The sequence below is a fragment of the Micropterus dolomieu genome, unplaced genomic scaffold (assembly GCF_021292245.1).
Source record: "Micropterus dolomieu isolate WLL.071019.BEF.003 ecotype Adirondacks unplaced genomic scaffold, ASM2129224v1 contig_12959, whole genome shotgun sequence".
In the NCBI taxonomy this organism is placed as follows: domain Eukaryota; kingdom Metazoa; phylum Chordata; class Actinopteri; order Centrarchiformes; family Centrarchidae; genus Micropterus; species Micropterus dolomieu.
This window is the reverse complement of record NW_025741945.1, coordinates 1-18,131: the sequence shown is the minus strand read 5'-3', so window position 1 is coordinate 18,131 and position 18,131 is coordinate 1. Positions and strand designations below refer to the sequence as shown.

Below are 18,131 nucleotides of genomic sequence, written 5' to 3'. Positions count from 1 at the left end.
TATTCAGTCTCAGAGCACAGACTGAACAGGTTAGAGCAGTTTGTCTTTGGTGAACCAGGCGAAACATACAGGCAAACAGAAACTGAAGAAGCCTGGGAGCTGAGAGGAGCAGCAGTCTATTATAATATTGTCTATTCCTAGTTATTTTTTGTTTTTAAAGGCTTTCATTGGCTAGTTCCAGCCTGTTGCTGATCTATTAAAGCTGCTCCTTCAAGGTCATTAAAGTGAGCTGACCAGTTACTCCTTGTTGTCCTTATTACAGGGCTCAAGAACAGGGGGGATCAAGCTTCTCAGTCGCCCCTGTGGAATGAATTGCCTATTTGTGTCTTGGCTAGCCTCCAGCCTTCCAGCACCAAAAACTCACCTCTACTCCTTGGCTTTTGACCCAGTTTGAGAGTTCTATGTTGCCATTTTATGGTCATGTTTGTTTTGTATGGATTTATTGATTGGATATTGATTATTTGATTCATGTCAATGTAGAGCACTTTGGTCTACCTAGTTGTTTTTAAATATGTTTTACAAATACAGTTTGATTGGATAAAATTAATGCAATTTAACCATTTAAAAACATTGGCTTAAACAAGAATACAGTGTTTTACATTTGTTGAGACTTGAGGAGATAAAACACTAGATGATTTGTTTGAGCTTTTGGAAGAAGAACAAAGTAATTTGGCAAAAAACAACCCTGAAGACTGAATTACTGGCATGAGTTACACTGGGAATCAAAGTGCTGATGTCAAATTTTTTAATCAAATTTAGGAGACAAAAGCTTTGTTGTGATTTACTGCTGTAACTACAGAAAATGACGAGACAGCCAGGCACAAATCTTCTCTCTCTTCAGAAAATGATTTAAAGTAGCCAAATTTGAAAGTTTCATAGATTTCACAAATGCATAAAGATGGACATCAACATAGAAAGGATAAGATTTGCAGCCAAATAAAGGACGTGAAGGGAGAATAAGTAAGGTCCCAGGATTGATCCTTGAGGAGTTCCACAGGTCAGAGGAGCTCAATCAGATGACGTGCATATGGGAGAGAGCACAGAGTTACAGCATCCAAAATAACAATCACTCTGACAAAACACTCAATACAGAGTGAGTCATAGGAAACAGAGAAACAAGACAGAAATGAATAAAAGATCAGGGAGGAGTTAATATATAATTAATTAATTACAATTAAAAATTAGAATACATTCTCTTGCAAATCAAGCATTTTAAGATGTGAGTGGAAACTTCCATTCATAATGTTTTTTGACACAACTGTTGATAACCATGATATATGCTAATTAAGTACACTACAAGAACAAATATTACCACTACAGAAAATTGCAGGTGAACATTTAACAGATGCGAAATGAGAGCAAGTTGCTTTTATAATTGTCTATTTTATTGTTGTTTTTTAATGTGTGTTTCTTATGTGTTTCTTTTTCTGCAAATTCTATGTGTCTCTGTTTTCTGTAAAGTGTACTGGGACCACACAGCTGGTGATTTTACACTTTAATAAACTTTAAACTTAAATATTCATCTGAAGTCAATCTTTTATCTGATTTTTGCAGATCCTGTTATCACTCAAGTAGAAACTGAAATCACAACATCCATCCATCCATCCATCCATCCATCCACCCATCCATCCATCCATCCATCCATCCATCCACCTATTCACCCATCCATCCACCCATCCATCCATCCATCCTTCCACCCATCCGCCCATCCATCCATCCACCCATCCACCCATCCATCCATCCACCCGCCCATCCATCCATCCATCCACCCATCCATCCATCCAGCCACCCATCCACCCATCCATCCATCCATCCATCCATCCATCCACCCATCCACCCATCCACCCACCCATCCATCCATCCATCCACCCATCCGCCCATCCACCCATCCATCCATCCATCCACCCATCCATCCATCCATCCATCCATCCACCCACCCATCCATCCATCCATCCGCCCATCCGCCCATCCACCCATCCATCCATCCACCCATCCATCCATCCACCCATCCATCCATCCATCCATCCATCCACCCATCCACCCACCCATCCATCCATCCACCCACCCATCCGCCCATCCACCCATCCATCCATCCACCCGCCCACCCATCCATCCATCCATCCATCGTCAAGCGCTTATCCTGTGTGCAGGGTTGCGGTGGGGCTTGAGCCAATCCCAGATAACATCGGGTGAAAGCAGCACGTGTCTTCTGTTAGTTTGAAATGAGGTTTTGTGATTTTGCTATTGTGCGAATAATTTTCTTCCAAAATCTAAAGAAATGTGCACAAGCAAAGCTTCATGAATCCCATTAAATCATGAGTATAAAAAGATTCCGGTTAAGCTCCACTGCAGTGACTCTCAGTGTCTGGTGTTTCTAGGTCTTTCTGAAAGTCCAGACAAAAAAACACCAGATGCTTTAGAGTGTTCAGGAAATCAAATGCTGGCTTTAATTGTGTGTTCACATTTTACATATATGGATAAGAGCCAATTGCACAAGGTCAAGCTATTATCTTTCACAGAAAGACAGTTCCTGATCGAGCACAATAAATACACGTGTGTCTGTTCCAGCCACCATCAGTGCTACTGTTCACCTCAGACGGGATCTTCTAAAACCATGCTTCGCTTCAGACTCTGCACCACACTGTGTGAGTACACAACTAACAATTATATGGGTTCATATAAAAAAAAGTGAGATTTCTCCTACTAAAAGCTTTAATATATCTGTTTAGAGTTTCAGGGTGCTGGGTGGCGTCATCTTTGAGACTGTGTGTGCCTATGATTGTACAAACCTTGTTGCACTTTTAATTTTCAGGCACATAAACGGGACGCTAGGAGTAACAGATATCTCAGTTTATGAGCGGATTTGCCATAAAAACAGTCGCACACCTGATCGATTAGATGTTTTCTTATTTACAATAATCATAGTATTTTTTCTACTTACCTGCCAATAAGACATTCTGTTAAGCAGTGTCGTTTTCAGTTTGACATTATTACCTTTAACATTTCAATGATTGCATTTTAAACATCTAATATCACAGTTTGTAGCTCTTTTTACACAGCCCACCTCCTCCAGCCTTAATAGTAAGGAAATTGGTTCTGAGATATGTGATGAGGTTTGGGATGAGGGGATAGACAACATGATTTTTTTTTAGAGAATAGGTACTCCTCATCTGACTGTTTCTTAGTTTTGTTAAGATTTGGGGTCCGTTTACTCATTGTATCATAAAGAAAATTGACTTGGCTACAACTTAGTGGTGTGGGACGATTTACGGTACCTTTTTTTATGTACAATCACATGTTGAATGTCTGAGTTACAGGTAAGAGAAAGGTGAATAATGGAAATTATTCTTTGACATATATTTACAGCTTTTGCACAGCAGACTTTTTGACATGTCATCATAGCAGCAAAAGCACAGGTGTTACTAATAACATTAATTAGGTCAGTTTACATGATTTACATGCTATGATGCTCTCACTGTCACATTGTCATGACTTACTGGGATGCTTAAATAGAACAGAGCCATCGTTACTGTTATTAGTAACACTTGTGCTTTTATTTTTAATTATTTAACGCAAGACTTTGTAAGTTGTGCTAATATTTGGCTGACACAGTGTGACAGTGATATTTCTTTTCCAGTGCGGGCAGCAATATATTTCGTCATGACAGCAGGTAAATATCTGAGTGAATGTGTTGCATTTATTTTATTTACACAGGCTGTGGCATGAACACACTTCAACTTGAATTTTCATATTTGTTATTTTAGTTGTTTCCGCAGAGAGAGTTATCACCTGTGCCGACGTCCAAAATGTCCAGCGCCTGAGCTGTGGTATGACTGAACTGCGCCACATTGTCTTTCAGATAAAGTATCCACTCTCTATACGCACCACTGGCAGAGAGTACCCCATCCCCATCTTTTCACAACCACAAACCTATACATACAGAGGCTTTGATTTTTAAAGTTTACTATGAAAGAAAACATTTTTATGTTTATGTAATCAAATATATTAAACTCTAAATCTTTAGAAGAACACTTTTCCCATGGTTTGGTTTCTTATTGTCTACCTCGGTGTGCAACAGATATGGGAGTGATCAATGTGGAGGCAGCAATGTACGGACGTGCAAACAGCGAGACCTGCAGTGAGGGCAGATCTGAAGAACAGCTTGCCAACACGGAGTGCTCTCAAAATGGCACAGTGGAAATCCTCAAGAGAAGGTACACATAACATGAACAGCGACAGAGTAAAAAATATACATTTTGCATAATGTATTCTTGATGTGGCTGCTGGCATACCACGCTGTACCATCGGTGCCTAGTTCAGATAGGGTGAACAGAAGAATTGGGTGGTTCACCGTGTCAAAGGCCAGACTGGTTTGGATCAAGTCGATCATTTTGAGAGACTTATAAACTGCTCACTCCTTTGCATTTATTATTATATTATACTGTATATTAACAAGAGTGGTTTCTCAAACACTCGAGCCTGCGTTTCACACTATATATTGCACTTGTTTGGGGATTAAATAGTAAAGTCTCTGACATTAATCCAACTTACTACAGTATTCTATTAACACTAGATACTAGTGTTAGGTTTGTGTTGAAAACATGCTCTTACGGTTTTTCCTATAGGTGTAACGGCAGGAGGGTGTGTGAATTTAACACAAATGTTGTTCGTACCTCCGATCCCTGCCATGGCATCTACAAATATCTGGAAACCAACTACACCTGTTTCCCAGCAAGTCAGTCACATGTCTGCATGAAACAATGAAACAATGAAACAAAGCTGGACGTTTTATAGTGTGGTGTCTAATGTGATGTCATTCATGTTACTTCGACAGTTCATCTTGTTACATGCGAGCACTCTTTGGCACATTTGTATTGTGGTAAGATTACATTTTTTTCATTTATGGAATATTAATGTGATTACAATTAGCACGATTACATTTCCACTGTATCTGAACACTAATCTCAGTATTTCACAACTTGCTTCTTTGGTTGCCTGCTTCTAAACTGCATTTCTGTCCTCTCTGCCTTGCCAATTCTTCATCTTTCTACCAGATGATGGTCAGGTCATATTTGTCTACGGTGCTAACTACGGACGTCGTGACTACTCCACTTGCTCTTACAAAAAGACTGCCTCTGAGACTGAAAATGTCTACTGCTCAGATCCCACTAGCAAAGTTGCTGACAGGTACAGTTGCATGCTCTTTGGTAAATATAAGGAAAACAAGACTTAAAAAGACAATTTGCTATTGGCACAGGTAGATAAGTTCATATATTTGCAAGATTACTTTAGTCCATTACGAAGAAAGTCAAATAGGCAAGAAAGGGATCACAAAGGGAGGTATTTTCTATGCTCAAGTAACACCCAAGGCAAAGTACAAGCCACACAATATGTACAAAAAAATACATAGATGTTTTGTGTGTTTGGAGCATGCACACCAGTGAAGTGTTAGTTCAGTTTACAGACTGTGTTGTATTGCACCAAAAAGGTATATTACTGCTGATGGAAAGGGAATCATCTTTATATAACACATATTATGCAGATTTGAAGATGTTAATTGCGTTCACTTTCCCCTTCTTTAAATACCATTTTGTATACTCCAAAGTGCATTCAAGCCTGTATTCACTCACTCTGCGTCCACAGCTGTAATGGGAAAAACAGCTGTACTATCAGCGTAAGCAGCTCAGAGTTTGGAGACCCCTGTGTCGGCACCTACAAGTACCTTGAGGTGGCTTACGTATGTGAATGTAAGTATCGTCACTCTGATGAACAGCCAAATTGGGGATGCAGGGTGCGGGAATGGCATGATACAGAGATATGTTCACACAATTTTGATGATAAGAAAGCCATGATACCATCAGTCACTTATTTGCCAGAATTAAATATTTTCTGTTCTTTTACAGATCCTGGCCTCAGTCCAGAGCAGTACTGAAGTTTCAGTCATCACAATAAACATGTTATGAATTAAATACATTTGTCAGTTTGTTATTTTGTTACAGTTTGATGCATCTTCTGTCAGGCAAACCGATCGTTCTTGGATGTTCTTGACCCCCTTTCTTTCATACTGCCCGTCTCTCTAAGAAGCTGCCCACTCCACAACCACACACACAACCTGAAAAAAGCGTCTGCACCCGCTGTCATTTCGCCTACTCCTGTTGCATAGGAAGTGATGCACTATCCAAACTGTTTGGTAGCTAGCATTAGCAGCTGTAGCAACAATGTCTGGACAAGGAAAACAAACCTCCAGCCACTCAAGCTACACAGCAAACAATGTGTGTGGCATATGAAATACAATAAATAAACTTATGAACAACGGCATCAAGTCTCATTCAGACATTATTTTCTGCTGCTTAAAGAGAAAATGGCATTACTGTAAGTTGAGATATCTCCAAATCTTCCAGTACTACAAATAAATGACCTGTCCAAGTTAATGTCAGAAACATTAATTTGACCAAAAGACAAGTTGCCTTCAGTTAGTAAATAATAATAATAAAAAGGATACTTGGACATACAGTAAGCTTGTTGTGCTTTCAGGAAGCAACAGGATTTATTACAGATTTACTACATGTGGTTCAAAATGTTGTACATTAATCAGAAATGTTAACATTCGTCACCAGGCAACACTCATTACTAAATATCAAACTGCTGCTGGATGTTATTTTCATCATAAAAAATCCTATAGGATCTGATTTTCTGTGCTCCCTGAAGTAAAAGGGATGTCAGTTTGTTGTATGTTGTCAAAATGTTAGCCTTAATGTCCCACAATATTAATCTGTTAAAATGACTTCATGTAACACGTGAGTGAGTGTAAACATCAGAGGACATCCGCAGCACGACTACCAAATGACGGTCAAGTTGCTGACGTCTTTGGAGAGGTCGGTCTTTGACGGGTAAACGACCTTCAGGTTCCCGTCGTGGTCGACCGTTCGGACCTGCTGGACGATCAGTTCGCTGGAGATCTCGCGGCTGGCGGCTGGCTCTTGCGGGCCTTCCCCTTCTCCGTCCGACCCCGCCTCCTCCTGATGCTCTGCTGTGAACTTGTTCAACTCCGCCATTTTCTGTGCGGAAACAGGACATATCGTTAAAATGCCTGCACTATTTGTTATTGCATTTAAGAGATGGATTTAAACTGTATTGCAAAACAAATTGTGAAAAAAATGCAGAACTATGTGACACTACCGTATAAAAAAATGTGATTGTCTCGGTTTTCTTCAAATATAGCTCTTAGATGAAAACTCCTGATGTCTGAGGATTAGGTTCAAAACTAAAGCTCAAAAATGTACTATTCAGTATACTTTCTAAAAAACATCAACAACTTTCAAAACCTGCTTAGAATTAGTGTGGACACACTAACATTTTGTTGAATATCCAGCTGGATTGAACAACAATGACTGGAATAATGTTTGTGTATTTTTTGTACGCCTCCTCATGTCAACATAACAAGTAGTCTGGGACATAAATGTCTCGTAGTGTGAGCAGTGCAGTATTTCTGGGATTCTGAAAAGGTTTATCCTTGGCGTAACTCTGTACTCCGCCTAAAGGGCCAGCACCAGCTGTAGTGAGCCAATTTGCTCTTCCACCAGCAGGGCCTGAACACTGTAATATTAGTCCATCTGTTAAAATGTTTGACCATGAGCTTCAACATCTTCCACATCGAATTAGCAACAAACTACTGAACAAATCCAGATTATCTACATGTGACATCTATCACAAGTGGTGTCTGTATTTGAAATTTTCCCATGAATAGTTATGACAAAAGCCCAGTCTTGGACCCAGATCAATTTAAAGAAAGATAAGGATGTTAGAACACCACAGAAACAATGGCCAAAACTGTGAAAATAAAAGTTGCAAAGTTCCAATAAACTTGACTTATTCTTTAATGATAGAGAAAAGAGAGAAAAAGAGACGCTTACTACAATCAGAGCGTCCATAATATCTTTACAGGTCTGCAGGCTGGATGCACTCGTCACCTCCAAGAACAGCTCTTTGGTTGTCTTCTTGATCTGTAAAGTGCAATCAGCAGATCGGGTAATTATTTCTGTTGTATCATGAAAAGACACTAAAATAAGATCAGCTGTGTTAATGGATTCATTTTTTTTTTGCTGTTAACAATTGTACAATATGACAGCATTTAATATGTAATCATCTCTTCTGAAAGGACACAATAATGACAACCACAGTAAATTAGACACACACACCTTGGTTATTTCACTGTTGGTAATAGGTGGGAAAGAGATCACCTGCCCCTCTGCATCCACTAGGCAGGGATAGAGTGCTTTACCTTGCAAAATCTGCAGGTATCTGTAAAAAAAATTAAATAGCAGTGAGACTATATGAGAGAGACAACATAATAAAAAGGGCTTAGGCAAATGCAATAGATGCATAGCAGGTGACATTCTTTTGCTTTTCTAACTTTTTACAAGCCAGGCATGTCAATTATCAAAATCAACAATTTAAACACTGGTCAATTCTTATTAATGCACACTGATTTCAACTACCTGCAGACACAATATGGGCTTGCTAAGATGATGTGTTCAAGATGTTAATAAAACCAATGGCTCATTAAACACTGAGGTTGAAATAAATCAGACTAAAGCTGTGGTCCAACATCCTTATACTGCCCCCATGTGTTCAAACAAATCAATAAGCAAGTTATACAGATGACATGTGCATCTCTTTAATACTTGTGTCTTTTATATAAAGCTCTGTTTTATCAGTTCATATGAGATCAACATAAAGATATTAACCAAAAAGTGAGTTATTTGTACTGACTTGTGGAGACCAGTGACGTTCTGCCTCTTCTTGTGCTTCCTCAGCTCGTCAGCCTCCAGCTGAAGGTGTCTTATCAGCTCGACGGCCGTCATCTCTTTCCGACCTAGCGGCACAATCTAACAAACATTGTGTTTTTTGGGTGAAATTCAGACATGTCTTTTTTAGATCTTTTCAGTGACAACTGCAATGGACCACGCAGCAACTGAAGCAAACTTGAACATGACAATATTTATTTTATTTGATTGCTGCAAATGAAAAATTTTTAGCCTTAGCATACCTTCAACTGGGTAGGTGGTTTGACATCATACATCAGGGGAGCTTTGAGAAGTTGCACATCGTGAGATGCAATGGTTGCAGTGGTCCTTTTACCACACAGGTCATCGTGAAGCTTTGTCTAGAAAAACAACAGGTGAATCTTTTTTGGGGACTACACTGCACAATTTGTTATTTTATTAGTCATCCACCACTAAAATGGTCCAATGTATGCCACCTTGTGAGGGGCTTGACCTTACCTGAGCCACCAGGAATCGTTTGAGAGCATTCCCAGGCTTCAGGTTCATGCCTCTGACCACGCAGCACACCAAGTAGGGTCGAACATCTTTCACCGCTTCACTCACTTTGACTGTGAGTGCTGTAGGAGCGTCCGAAACATGGAGAACCCTCACCACCATCTTGTTGAGTTCCTCCAACTCATCCTGTTCGCCTGCCACCTTCTCCTTCTTCTTCCTCTGCTGCTGCCTTTTCCCCTTGTCTGTGTTGCGACCCCCGTCCACGTCGCCTCCATCCTCCCCCTGTCTTCCTTTTCCTTTTCCTCTCAGGTAGTCAAGTATGGACTTGGTCTGGCAGCCGTTGACCATCTTCTCCAGACGTTTGTCGTTCAACTTGTTGCTTTTGAAGTTGATCTCCTTAAGCTTGGGGCAGTCACTCAGATCGGAGGGGATCTCGCTCAGCTTATTGTTAGAGAGATCCAGCACCTGGGAAGACGGGCATGAGGGGGACAAAAGCAAGTGCATAAGTGCATTCACTTTGGGCCTAAGAGCATCAGCTGACCCAAAGTAAGAGTTGTGTAAAGGAAAAAACACAAAAAGACAAGGGTATATTGAACTTAAGCTTGCACAGATCTATACTGATCAGTCTCTGGAGTGAAGGTTAACGTTACTCGCCAAATTCTGTTTAAAAACCTGACATTTTTGTGGTGTATTACACACTGGTAAATGTAAGACCTCGTTAGCTATAATTTAAGATACACATCGCAAACAGTGACAGCTCCTCTGATATTCGGGCTTCATTTAATCCACCCAGAGGCCATTTCCTTAAACAAAATCGCCTCGTAAAGAGGACATCTATCAATATTCAGTAACGTTATACAGGAGCTGCTTGGTGTATGGAGTGTAACGTGACCGTGTGACGAATTCAAAACAGTGTACCAGCAATTCGAACAACATTTTGAAAACCATGTTGTCCGGCCCACCTTTAGAGCTGCTAGCTTGTGAATATCTCCACTCAGCTGTTCAATGGCGTTATCGGAAGCGACCAGTGTGCTGAGGAGATCCAGTCGCTCGGAGTAGAAATCGGCGGGGAAAGCGGTGATGCGATTCTTGGAGATGTTGATGGTGGAGAGCTTGGTGCACTGACTCAGTCCCTCTGGTAGGACCTCCAGGCTGTTACAGCTCACATTGAGAGTGTTTAGCTCCTTTAACTGAGTGATTCCCTCTGGTAAAACCCTTAGGTTGTTGACTGAAAGGTCCAGGACCTTCAGGGACTTGAGGTTACCGACGACATTCGGGATGGAGGTCAGCTTGTTTCTGCACAGGATGAGGCTCTGAAGGTTTGTCAGATGTTGGATGTCCTCGTGGATCTCTGTCAAACTCGGGCACTGGCTAACTTCCAGATAATTCAGCAGGGTGAGGGAATAGATAGCTGAGGCGAGTCCCCTGTTAGAGGAAATTCTCCCGTCGATAGTTGGACCCTGTAAAACCAGTTCACGTCTCTTCCCTGACGCTGCTTTCTCTATTTCTGGCCATTTCTCCATGTCATCCATGCTGTCGGTTAGACACCACTTTCCAAGATAACCAAGACAATAAAATACATGAAACATCCGTTTAATTATTTCAAAATAAATCACTATATTCTTGACATATAGGTTTACGGGTGATACATGTACACACGTCTCAACAAATTATAATCAAAACGTAACAACAACTTGGAATGATGACCACTACTTTGAAGCCGTCAATTATTACAGCATTTTGATTTCTTATTATAATGCTTGTACATCTCTTTTTAATTTGTGGCATATTTTTTGTGGAATATTTATGTCATGAGTCTTAGATTAGGTGTGATTGCCCCTGAAGATTTACTGCAATATTGTGAGAGATCAGACTGAAGTTGCCGCTACATGCGGTACCTTTATTTTGGAGACAACATGTTTGGCTTCCTGAAGTAACTGGCTAGTTGTTTCACTGCTTCGTCCATAGACGTCACCCGAGGGCCAAGAAGTTGTTAAAACTCATTAGAAAATGTATTACATTGTTTATCGGTGTGATCATTGTGTCAATATGCAGGCAAAAACATAATATAAGTAGAGGTGGGTCCATGGATGTGGGTGAGAGTCGGTAAACTTTTAACAAATAAATGTTGATAGGTCGTATAATGCGTACGACATTCACGACAATCCATTGCGACTGACGACAGGCTCTCCATTGCGCATGTGCGCGCTGGTTGTTGTCAACGGTGGTTATGGAGATGGGATGGGAGCGCAAGCTGTCAACATTGCGGTGATGTTCGTGGTAAGATATCTTTGAAATACACGCAAAAAACCTTCAATTTACTCTAAAAATATATAGCAACAAAATGTAGGATTAACGAATGACAGGTGTCTGGACATTTATTGGATTTTGGCCTCCCCTAATACCTTTTAAAATACAGCTGACGTTACAGTAAAACTAGCTATGTTGGCTGATGGAGTTAACTTAGCTAATACCTCCCACCCACCATGTTGAAGTCAGCAAGAAGGACTTTTCTGTCCTACCCAAGCGCGTGTGTATGCCATATCCAGGATAGTTTATTTCCTCCCAAGGAGAATTATACACCAAACTGGACGTCTAATATTTTTTGTTTTATGTGACACAAGTAGTAAATCCTTCAACAAACGCTTCTTGCATTCTGCGCACTTGCAGCTACTGACATACATTAAGTACACATAAATTATGAATAAAGTATGATTTGACATTGCTACCTAATCAGATGTTGTTTAATAGCCTTCATATTATTATTTTATTGTTAAATTAATGCACTGAAATAAATATATTCTTTCTTAAAATAAGTCATTGCTGTCTAATTGCTGTTTGTATGTTTAGCAACATTTGGTCAGCACAAGTGTAGTGATAAATACTTCTGGCTGTATTAGTAAATATTTAATATTACCTGTTGTTGTAAGTGGTTCAGATGTACAAAGTGCTGTGACAGGCCTTTAGAATATTTTTTTTAACGTGGTTGGGTAATTTTTTCACTACTAGTACTGATATAATACTTGAGATTCATTACTGATACATGGGATATACTATATGTCTAGAAATATGCACATTTATTTCATTAAGAAAAAATTCCTAAGTTCCAAGCATTATGTCAGTATAACGGAAGATGCAGAAGCTCGTAAACACAAATTGCACTGTCCAGGCCTCTAAAATGAATCATCTTTACATTCATGATTTTCACTTATTTTTTTTAAATTTCAGATATTAAATATATCTATATCTATGTATAAATCAATTAGTTTGTGTTCTATCAGTGTCCATTAGAGGGATGCCCAGGAAGATAGGATTCATTGTGGTCAACTCTTCAAGTCATGAGGATAACTTCAATGCAAAGGAGCTCATGGTCCATGCACCCACAGTCAATGGCTGGAGATCCAGCAGGTAAAGTAATACAGTGCTTTACTTACAAAAGCATGTCACATACATTCATGGCAACTTTGTTCATTGTCATTCTATGCTCCTAAAAAAAAAATAATAATAATAATTATGTGAATGAAATATTCCGCAGGCTGTGCTCCTACCCTCAGTACGTCACCCTCCAGCTGGTGGAGAGAAGTAGGGTGAGGAAGCTGCAGCTGCTGGCTCATCAGTACCTGATCCCAGCCAAGGTGGAATTTCACATTGGAGACACCCTCCCTGAAACCACCACCTCTGGGTTCCCTGGGCAGCTTCGCCGACTCGGGTGAGACTGCAGACTTAGCAAGGCCTTTTTGTGTATTTTTACTAGAACTGCATATTAGGTTAATACAAGTTGGTGTGGGAGATTGGGATGTTGCAGCCTACACAATCATAAACATAGGTCATTTTTAAGTGTTTAAGTGTTCACCTGGTGATGATGCTCCCTGGACAGACGGCTTTGATCCTTAGATCTGGTTCTGATTTCGTATCTTACTGATTATACCCGGAAGGAGGTACACAGTGGCTAGTTATGCAGTACAGTCATGTTGTATCTATTTGATTGAAAGGCAGTTTGATTGACAGTCATCAACTGGGTTCAGTAATATCTTGGCTGTTTCTAGTCTTGGTAGTCCTGTTTCTAAATGTGTATCATTATAGAATTAAAATGTAGATATGCACTTTAGTATATCTCAGCAGAAGAGTTGAACTGACAGCCATCACGGTACTCTCACCACAGGTATGTGTCTTTGTCGGACAATGAGAAGACAGGCTTCAAAGCTCGGGAGTTGAAGTCGGTCCATGTGGACGCCATCGGAACGTACCTGAGAATAACCTTCCATAAGAACCATGCCAACCGTTACAATCCCCACAGTCAGGTACAATAACCACCGACACACTATTATTTCCCTAAACAGTGTCTTTCATCAGTGTTTTAGATCTATAAAGTCCATGGCTGTTTTTCATAAATTTCCGCCAGTGTTTGAAACACATAGCGGTCATTTTGTCTTGAAGCAGTATGTCAAGCAACACATCAGCTGGGTATCCAACACAGGCTAGAGCACCCATCTTAGATAATATTTTAGTCTCATTATTGATGTGTTGTGGGGATATGAGAAAATGTTAAAGACTTCTGTAAATGTGGTTGATAGATACTGCATGTCTAAATTATGTTGAATGACTGTTATTAGACACTCCTGAGAAGTTCAACTTCCTGAGCTTCATTTGCATTTTCAATAGTGTTGAAATGGGATGTACTGATTTAGTAGACTGACACAAAATTAATAGATTTTTTATTCCAGATTTGAAGCTTTTATTTTATTTTAAAATGAGAAACCCTGTTAGTAGATTATAATGATTTTACTCAAAGGATATGGCTGGAGTTATTATATATTCTTTTTACTGTGAACAATTACCATGAAAAGACCAAAACTAACAATGTGTTAGTCCATCTCTCAGTACTTCCCTCCCCTGTCTGTGGCACACTGTTCCTTTGTTCCCGCTGAAGATTTCAATCTTTAAAAACAGATCACAAATATATAGTTAAATTTTTTATCAGGCTAAATTATTGAAACAGATTTTAACAAACATTACTCAAACAGGAATAAATAGTGCATTTGTTGGGGACTCGTTTCAGCAGCGGATGTTAAACACATTTGGTGCTTTAGTAAGTATTTAAAGCAACTTGGTTATGTGGGATCGACTCAAATTAAATTACTGTGTATGTGTTCATTGTAATAAAGGAACTTGTCAACCCAATACAATAGTGTGTCTCAAATTTGTTTTTTTAATAGTTCGATGGAGCTCTGTGGAATAAGTGAAGTCCGACTACACAGACACTACTTGTTTGTAGGATCAAATCATTGTTGGGTTTGTTTTTTTCATGTGATTTATTGATAATACTCAAACAAATTATAGAACATCACCAGCCTTATCCTTTAAATTGCAGTAAAATAGTTCGACTATTAGGCTAACTCCCCAACACTCACCCATTTATTGCATGCATTGATTGTCTCTCGCAGTTCTGTTTCGTTCAACAACATCACAAACATATTTTTATGATTTCAGGTTGCTTTGGTTGCCATCAATGTTCTGGGAGATTCTTTGGATGGCAATGCTTTTAACACAATTGTAAGTGCACACTATCTTCACCCATCACTGAACTTACATCTGCACAGCAGTAGGTGGGGCTGTTGTGTTTTGGTTTTGAGAGACATTGCTCTGTCATCAGTCACTTAGAATAGGGTTGATTGATGTTTCCTCATCCATCCACTGACATTGCAGCCACCACGACAGTTTGAACTTTTGGCATGTTAAAATGGGAAACTGATCTCTTGAACAAAAAAACATATCGTATATCATCCATTTTTTCTTCATAAAACAAAAAAAATGGATTCCCTGTTATGATGGTAGCTGATCTGTGCAGAGTTGTACACTTATTGATGTTTGGTGGGGATTGTCAAATAATATGAATACCAACACAATATAATGCAATTTCAGTACAACGGCCCTGAATAATGGGAAGCTTAAGATTTGTTACTTAGAATATGTCAGAGAGTTGTTGATTCAGTTTACACGCACGTGTTTACCTGGAGTGTGTGTGTGTGTGTATATGTGTCAGGAATGTAGTAATGAGACACAAAGGGAGGACAGTATGTAATCACACAGGAGGCCTTTAGTTAGCCAGTGTAATCAGATAGTGCTGCAGACAGACAGGTGCTGGAGGAGAGAGAGCACCTTAAAACACACACACAGACACAGAGACATGGAAAGACACAGACACACACTCGCACAGATTCCAGTGAACAGGCTGTGCATTGTTGCTCCACTAATCCGACTCTGAGCACCTCCACCACAGCGGTGATCTTGCCTGGCGGGTCGGCGAGATCTTGTTCTCTTATATCTGTTATGGGGGGAAATTGTGTTTGTACTATGGAGGGACACTGCGGTGTGGATACAGGAAGAAAGCTTATTTAGCATGTGCAGTCTCAGTTCATCTAAATTGGCCCTTCACTAAGCAACACCCCCCTTAGTCACTTTAAGTCCGACAAACTGTCGAACCTGTCAGACTTTTATCACGGCACCGCCACTGTCTATAACTGCACTTCCCGGAGAAATATTGTCTAATTTTTGGAAAAAGCGATCTCAGAAAGAAGCAGACAGTTTTGCAGTTGCATTCTGCATTTGAAGGTTTAATTCAGGCTGTCAAACTGAGGTGAAAAAAACAAAGACAGAAGCTTAAGCCTACTGATCACAGTGTAAAAGTGAACCACCGTATTACCTGTCAATTGAGAAAGAGGACAACTAAATTAAGGATCAACACTGTTTGTGTACAGCTGGGTAGGTCTTTGTTCACTGTTACAATCATTAAAAAGCAAAACTGCAGGACTTTATAAAGTTACATTAAATAGTAAGTTAGCTAGTGTTAGTTAACAAACATTACATTAGGAATAATGCACAGCCTACATTTTTTCTGGATTTGTTTTAGATTTTGGAAAGGGAATAAATCATACTTCTCCTTTCAACCTCTCTGGGTAGCAGCTGTAACTATTAAAAGTGCCCCAGGAACAGCGTTTGACCATATTTTGGAAAAATACAGCAAAGAAAAGCTAGAAAACGACTCCTTTTGCATTCGAGTCAATGGACCGCTGGCATGAAAGTGTCTGATCTCAGTTAGAGCGAGTCCTGTACTGCGCTGTTGTTGGCCAGCTGCATATTCGGGGCGTGGCTTAGCGAAGGGTCTATTATGAAGGAAAAAAACACATTCTGTCATTCTGTAGGGGTATCTAGCCTTGCAAAAAGTTTTGGTTTTATCTGACCAGGTTTTGAGATCTGTCTTTCATTCAGTGGAACTGGTGCATGAATGGAATTTTTTTTTTTTTTTATGGCGCTCGCAGCACTGAAAAAGTGCGATGGTTGGTGGTAAACAGATGCTTTTTAGCTGTCACAAAGATGCGGAAACTGCCTTTATGGCCTTAACTCTCCATCCCAAATTGAATCTGCTCTGTGGAGGTCAACCCTTAATTCTGTCTTTTAGTATTTATATTCTGGTGTTCTCCGACTAGTAATTCCAATATTTCATACATTTTGACATTAAAATGACTAAAAACATAAATGTGTGCTAGTGAGCCAGCATGCACAGTACTAGGACCCTGAAGTTAAAGCTTCAGCCATCTTTCATTGTATTATTTACACTGTTGCCTTTCCGTTTCTTGTTCACAGACTGAGCTTTACCGGGATTCAAAGTGGACTCTTTTTACAGAGATGGGTTTTTCTGTGAACTTTGAGATGCGCTGTTACTCTGGGTAATATATAGAACACATTGTCCAGTTGGGGGCTATTTCTTCAATGTAAAGTAGTTCCAGGAAAATGTTCACTGCCAGTTTGTCCAGAGCAAAAGGTTACATCTACATTAATGTAAAACACATGTTTGTGTTGAATCTTTAAATGCTAAGCACATTGCAAACCATTCACTTCATTCCTCTTCTTTTTCTATTCTATCTGAGAACACCTGGATGAATTAAAACTAAAGTATCTGCGTTTCTAACAACCATTAGTGAGAAAGGTTTGGGGTTATTCTTGTAATTAGGGTGAACTGACCCTTTAAGATGTGCAGGTCATTATCACGTCATACAAATGTGCTAATGGCTAATGCGAAAACATCAGCTCTTATCTGTGTCAATGACTAACGAAGATAATGTAACATTAACAATGCAAGACGGGTTAGTAACATTAATTAACCAATACCCAAGGCTACATTAACCATGGGACTTTCAATCCCAGTTTATTTCCTCTTAGTAATGTTCCACTATAATATATGATTCCACCAATATATAATAGCAATATATGAAAACATATTTGTCTGCTTTCTCTCCTCTTGGAATACAGTGAGGAAAATAAGTATTTGAACACCCTGCTATTTTGCAAGTTCTCCCACTTAGAAATCATGGAGGGGTCTGAAATTGTCATCGTAGGTGTATGTCCACTGTGAGACATAATCTAAAAAAGATAAATCCAGACAGCACAATGTATGATTTTTTTAACTATTTATTTGTATGATACAGCTGCAAATAAGTATTTGAACACCTGAGAAAATCAATGTTAATATTTGGTACAGTAGCCTTTGTTTGCAATTACAGAGGTCAAACGTTTCCTGTAGTTTTTCCACCAGGTTTGCACACACTGCAGGAGGGATTTTGGCCCACTCCTCCACACAGATCTTCTCTAGATCAGTCAGGTTTCTGGGCTGTTGCTGAGAAACACGGAGTTTGAGCTCCCTCCAAAGATTCTCTATTGGGTTTAGGTCTGGAGACTGGCTAGGCCACACCAGAACCTTGATATGCTTCTTACAGAGCCACTCCTTGGTTATCCTGGCTGTGTGCTTCGGGTCATTGTCATGTTGGAAGACCCGGCCTCGACCCATCTTCA

The 18,131-nt window shown here is 39.7% G+C and overlaps 3 protein-coding genes across 3 annotated transcripts; 2 read left to right on the top strand and 1 right to left on the bottom strand.

Annotated features, from left to right (window-relative positions):
* Window positions 1–2,192: 2,192 nt before the first annotated feature.
* Window positions 2,193–5,969, top strand: LOC123966225 (L-rhamnose-binding lectin SML-like). Its single transcript, XM_046042421.1, has 10 exons — window positions 2,193–2,227; window positions 2,569–2,645; window positions 3,638–3,670; window positions 3,765–3,827; window positions 4,079–4,214; window positions 4,626–4,735; window positions 4,835–4,879; window positions 5,055–5,187; window positions 5,644–5,747; window positions 5,904–5,969. Exons 1-10 carry the CDS (start codon window positions 2,223–2,225, stop codon window positions 5,930–5,932), a joined length of 735 nt encoding a protein of 244 aa, XP_045898377.1. The 5' UTR covers window positions 2,193–2,222; the 3' UTR covers window positions 5,933–5,969.
* Window positions 5,970–6,514: 545 nt separating this feature from the next.
* Window positions 6,515–10,843, bottom strand: lrrc47 (leucine rich repeat containing 47). Its single transcript, XM_046042420.1, has 7 exons — window positions 10,244–10,843; window positions 9,285–9,746; window positions 9,050–9,166; window positions 8,773–8,888; window positions 8,199–8,301; window positions 7,914–8,003; window positions 6,515–7,058 (listed from the first exon to the last, which is right to left on the bottom strand). Exons 1-7 carry the CDS (start codon window positions 10,811–10,813, stop codon window positions 6,837–6,839), a joined length of 1,680 nt encoding a protein of 559 aa, XP_045898376.1. The 5' UTR covers window positions 10,814–10,843; the 3' UTR covers window positions 6,515–6,836.
* Window positions 10,844–11,300: 457 nt separating this feature from the next.
* On the top strand, window positions 11,301–17,055 carry LOC123966223 (centrosomal protein of 104 kDa-like). The gene is made up of 6 exons (XM_046042419.1): window positions 11,301–11,561; window positions 12,563–12,689; window positions 12,817–12,990; window positions 13,444–13,582; window positions 14,772–14,834; window positions 16,926–17,055. The coding sequence occupies exons 2-6, from the start codon at window positions 12,577–12,579 to the stop codon at window positions 17,010–17,012; spliced, it is 576 nt and encodes a 191-aa protein (XP_045898375.1). The 5' UTR covers window positions 11,301–11,561; window positions 12,563–12,576; the 3' UTR covers window positions 17,013–17,055.
* Window positions 17,056–18,131: the final 1,076 nt, after the last annotated feature.

Excerpts from the sequence above, each read along its gene's own strand:
- LOC123966225 (XM_046042421.1), top strand. Across the intron at positions 4,215-4,625 it reads GTGGAAATCCTCAAGAGAAG|GTGTAACGGCAGGAGGGTGT; the intron begins GTACACATAACA and ends TTTTTCCTATAG. Across the intron at positions 5,748-5,903 it reads GGTGGCTTACGTATGTGAAT|ATCCTGGCCTCAGTCCAGAG; the intron begins GTAAGTATCGTC and ends GTTCTTTTACAG.
- lrrc47 (XM_046042420.1), bottom strand. The coding sequence starts at position 10,813 with ATGGATGACATGGAGAAATGGCCAGAAATAGAGAAAGCAGCGTCAGGG. Across the intron at positions 8,004-8,198 it reads CCAACAGTGAAATAACCAAG|ATCAAGAAGACAACCAAAGA; the intron begins GTGTGTGTGTCT and ends TGCACTTTACAG. Across the intron at positions 7,059-7,913 it reads TTATGGACGCTCTGATTGTA|AAAATGGCGGAGTTGAACAA; the intron begins GTAAGCGTCTCT and ends GTTTCCGCACAG.
- LOC123966223 (XM_046042419.1), top strand. The coding sequence starts at position 12,577 with ATGCCCAGGAAGATAGGATTCATTGTGGTCAACTCTTCAAGTCATGAG. Across the intron at positions 12,690-12,816 it reads AATGGCTGGAGATCCAGCAG|GCTGTGCTCCTACCCTCAGT; the intron begins GTAAAGTAATAC and ends AATATTCCGCAG. Across the intron at positions 14,835-16,925 it reads GCAATGCTTTTAACACAATT|ACTGAGCTTTACCGGGATTC; the intron begins GTAAGTGCACAC and ends TCTTGTTCACAG.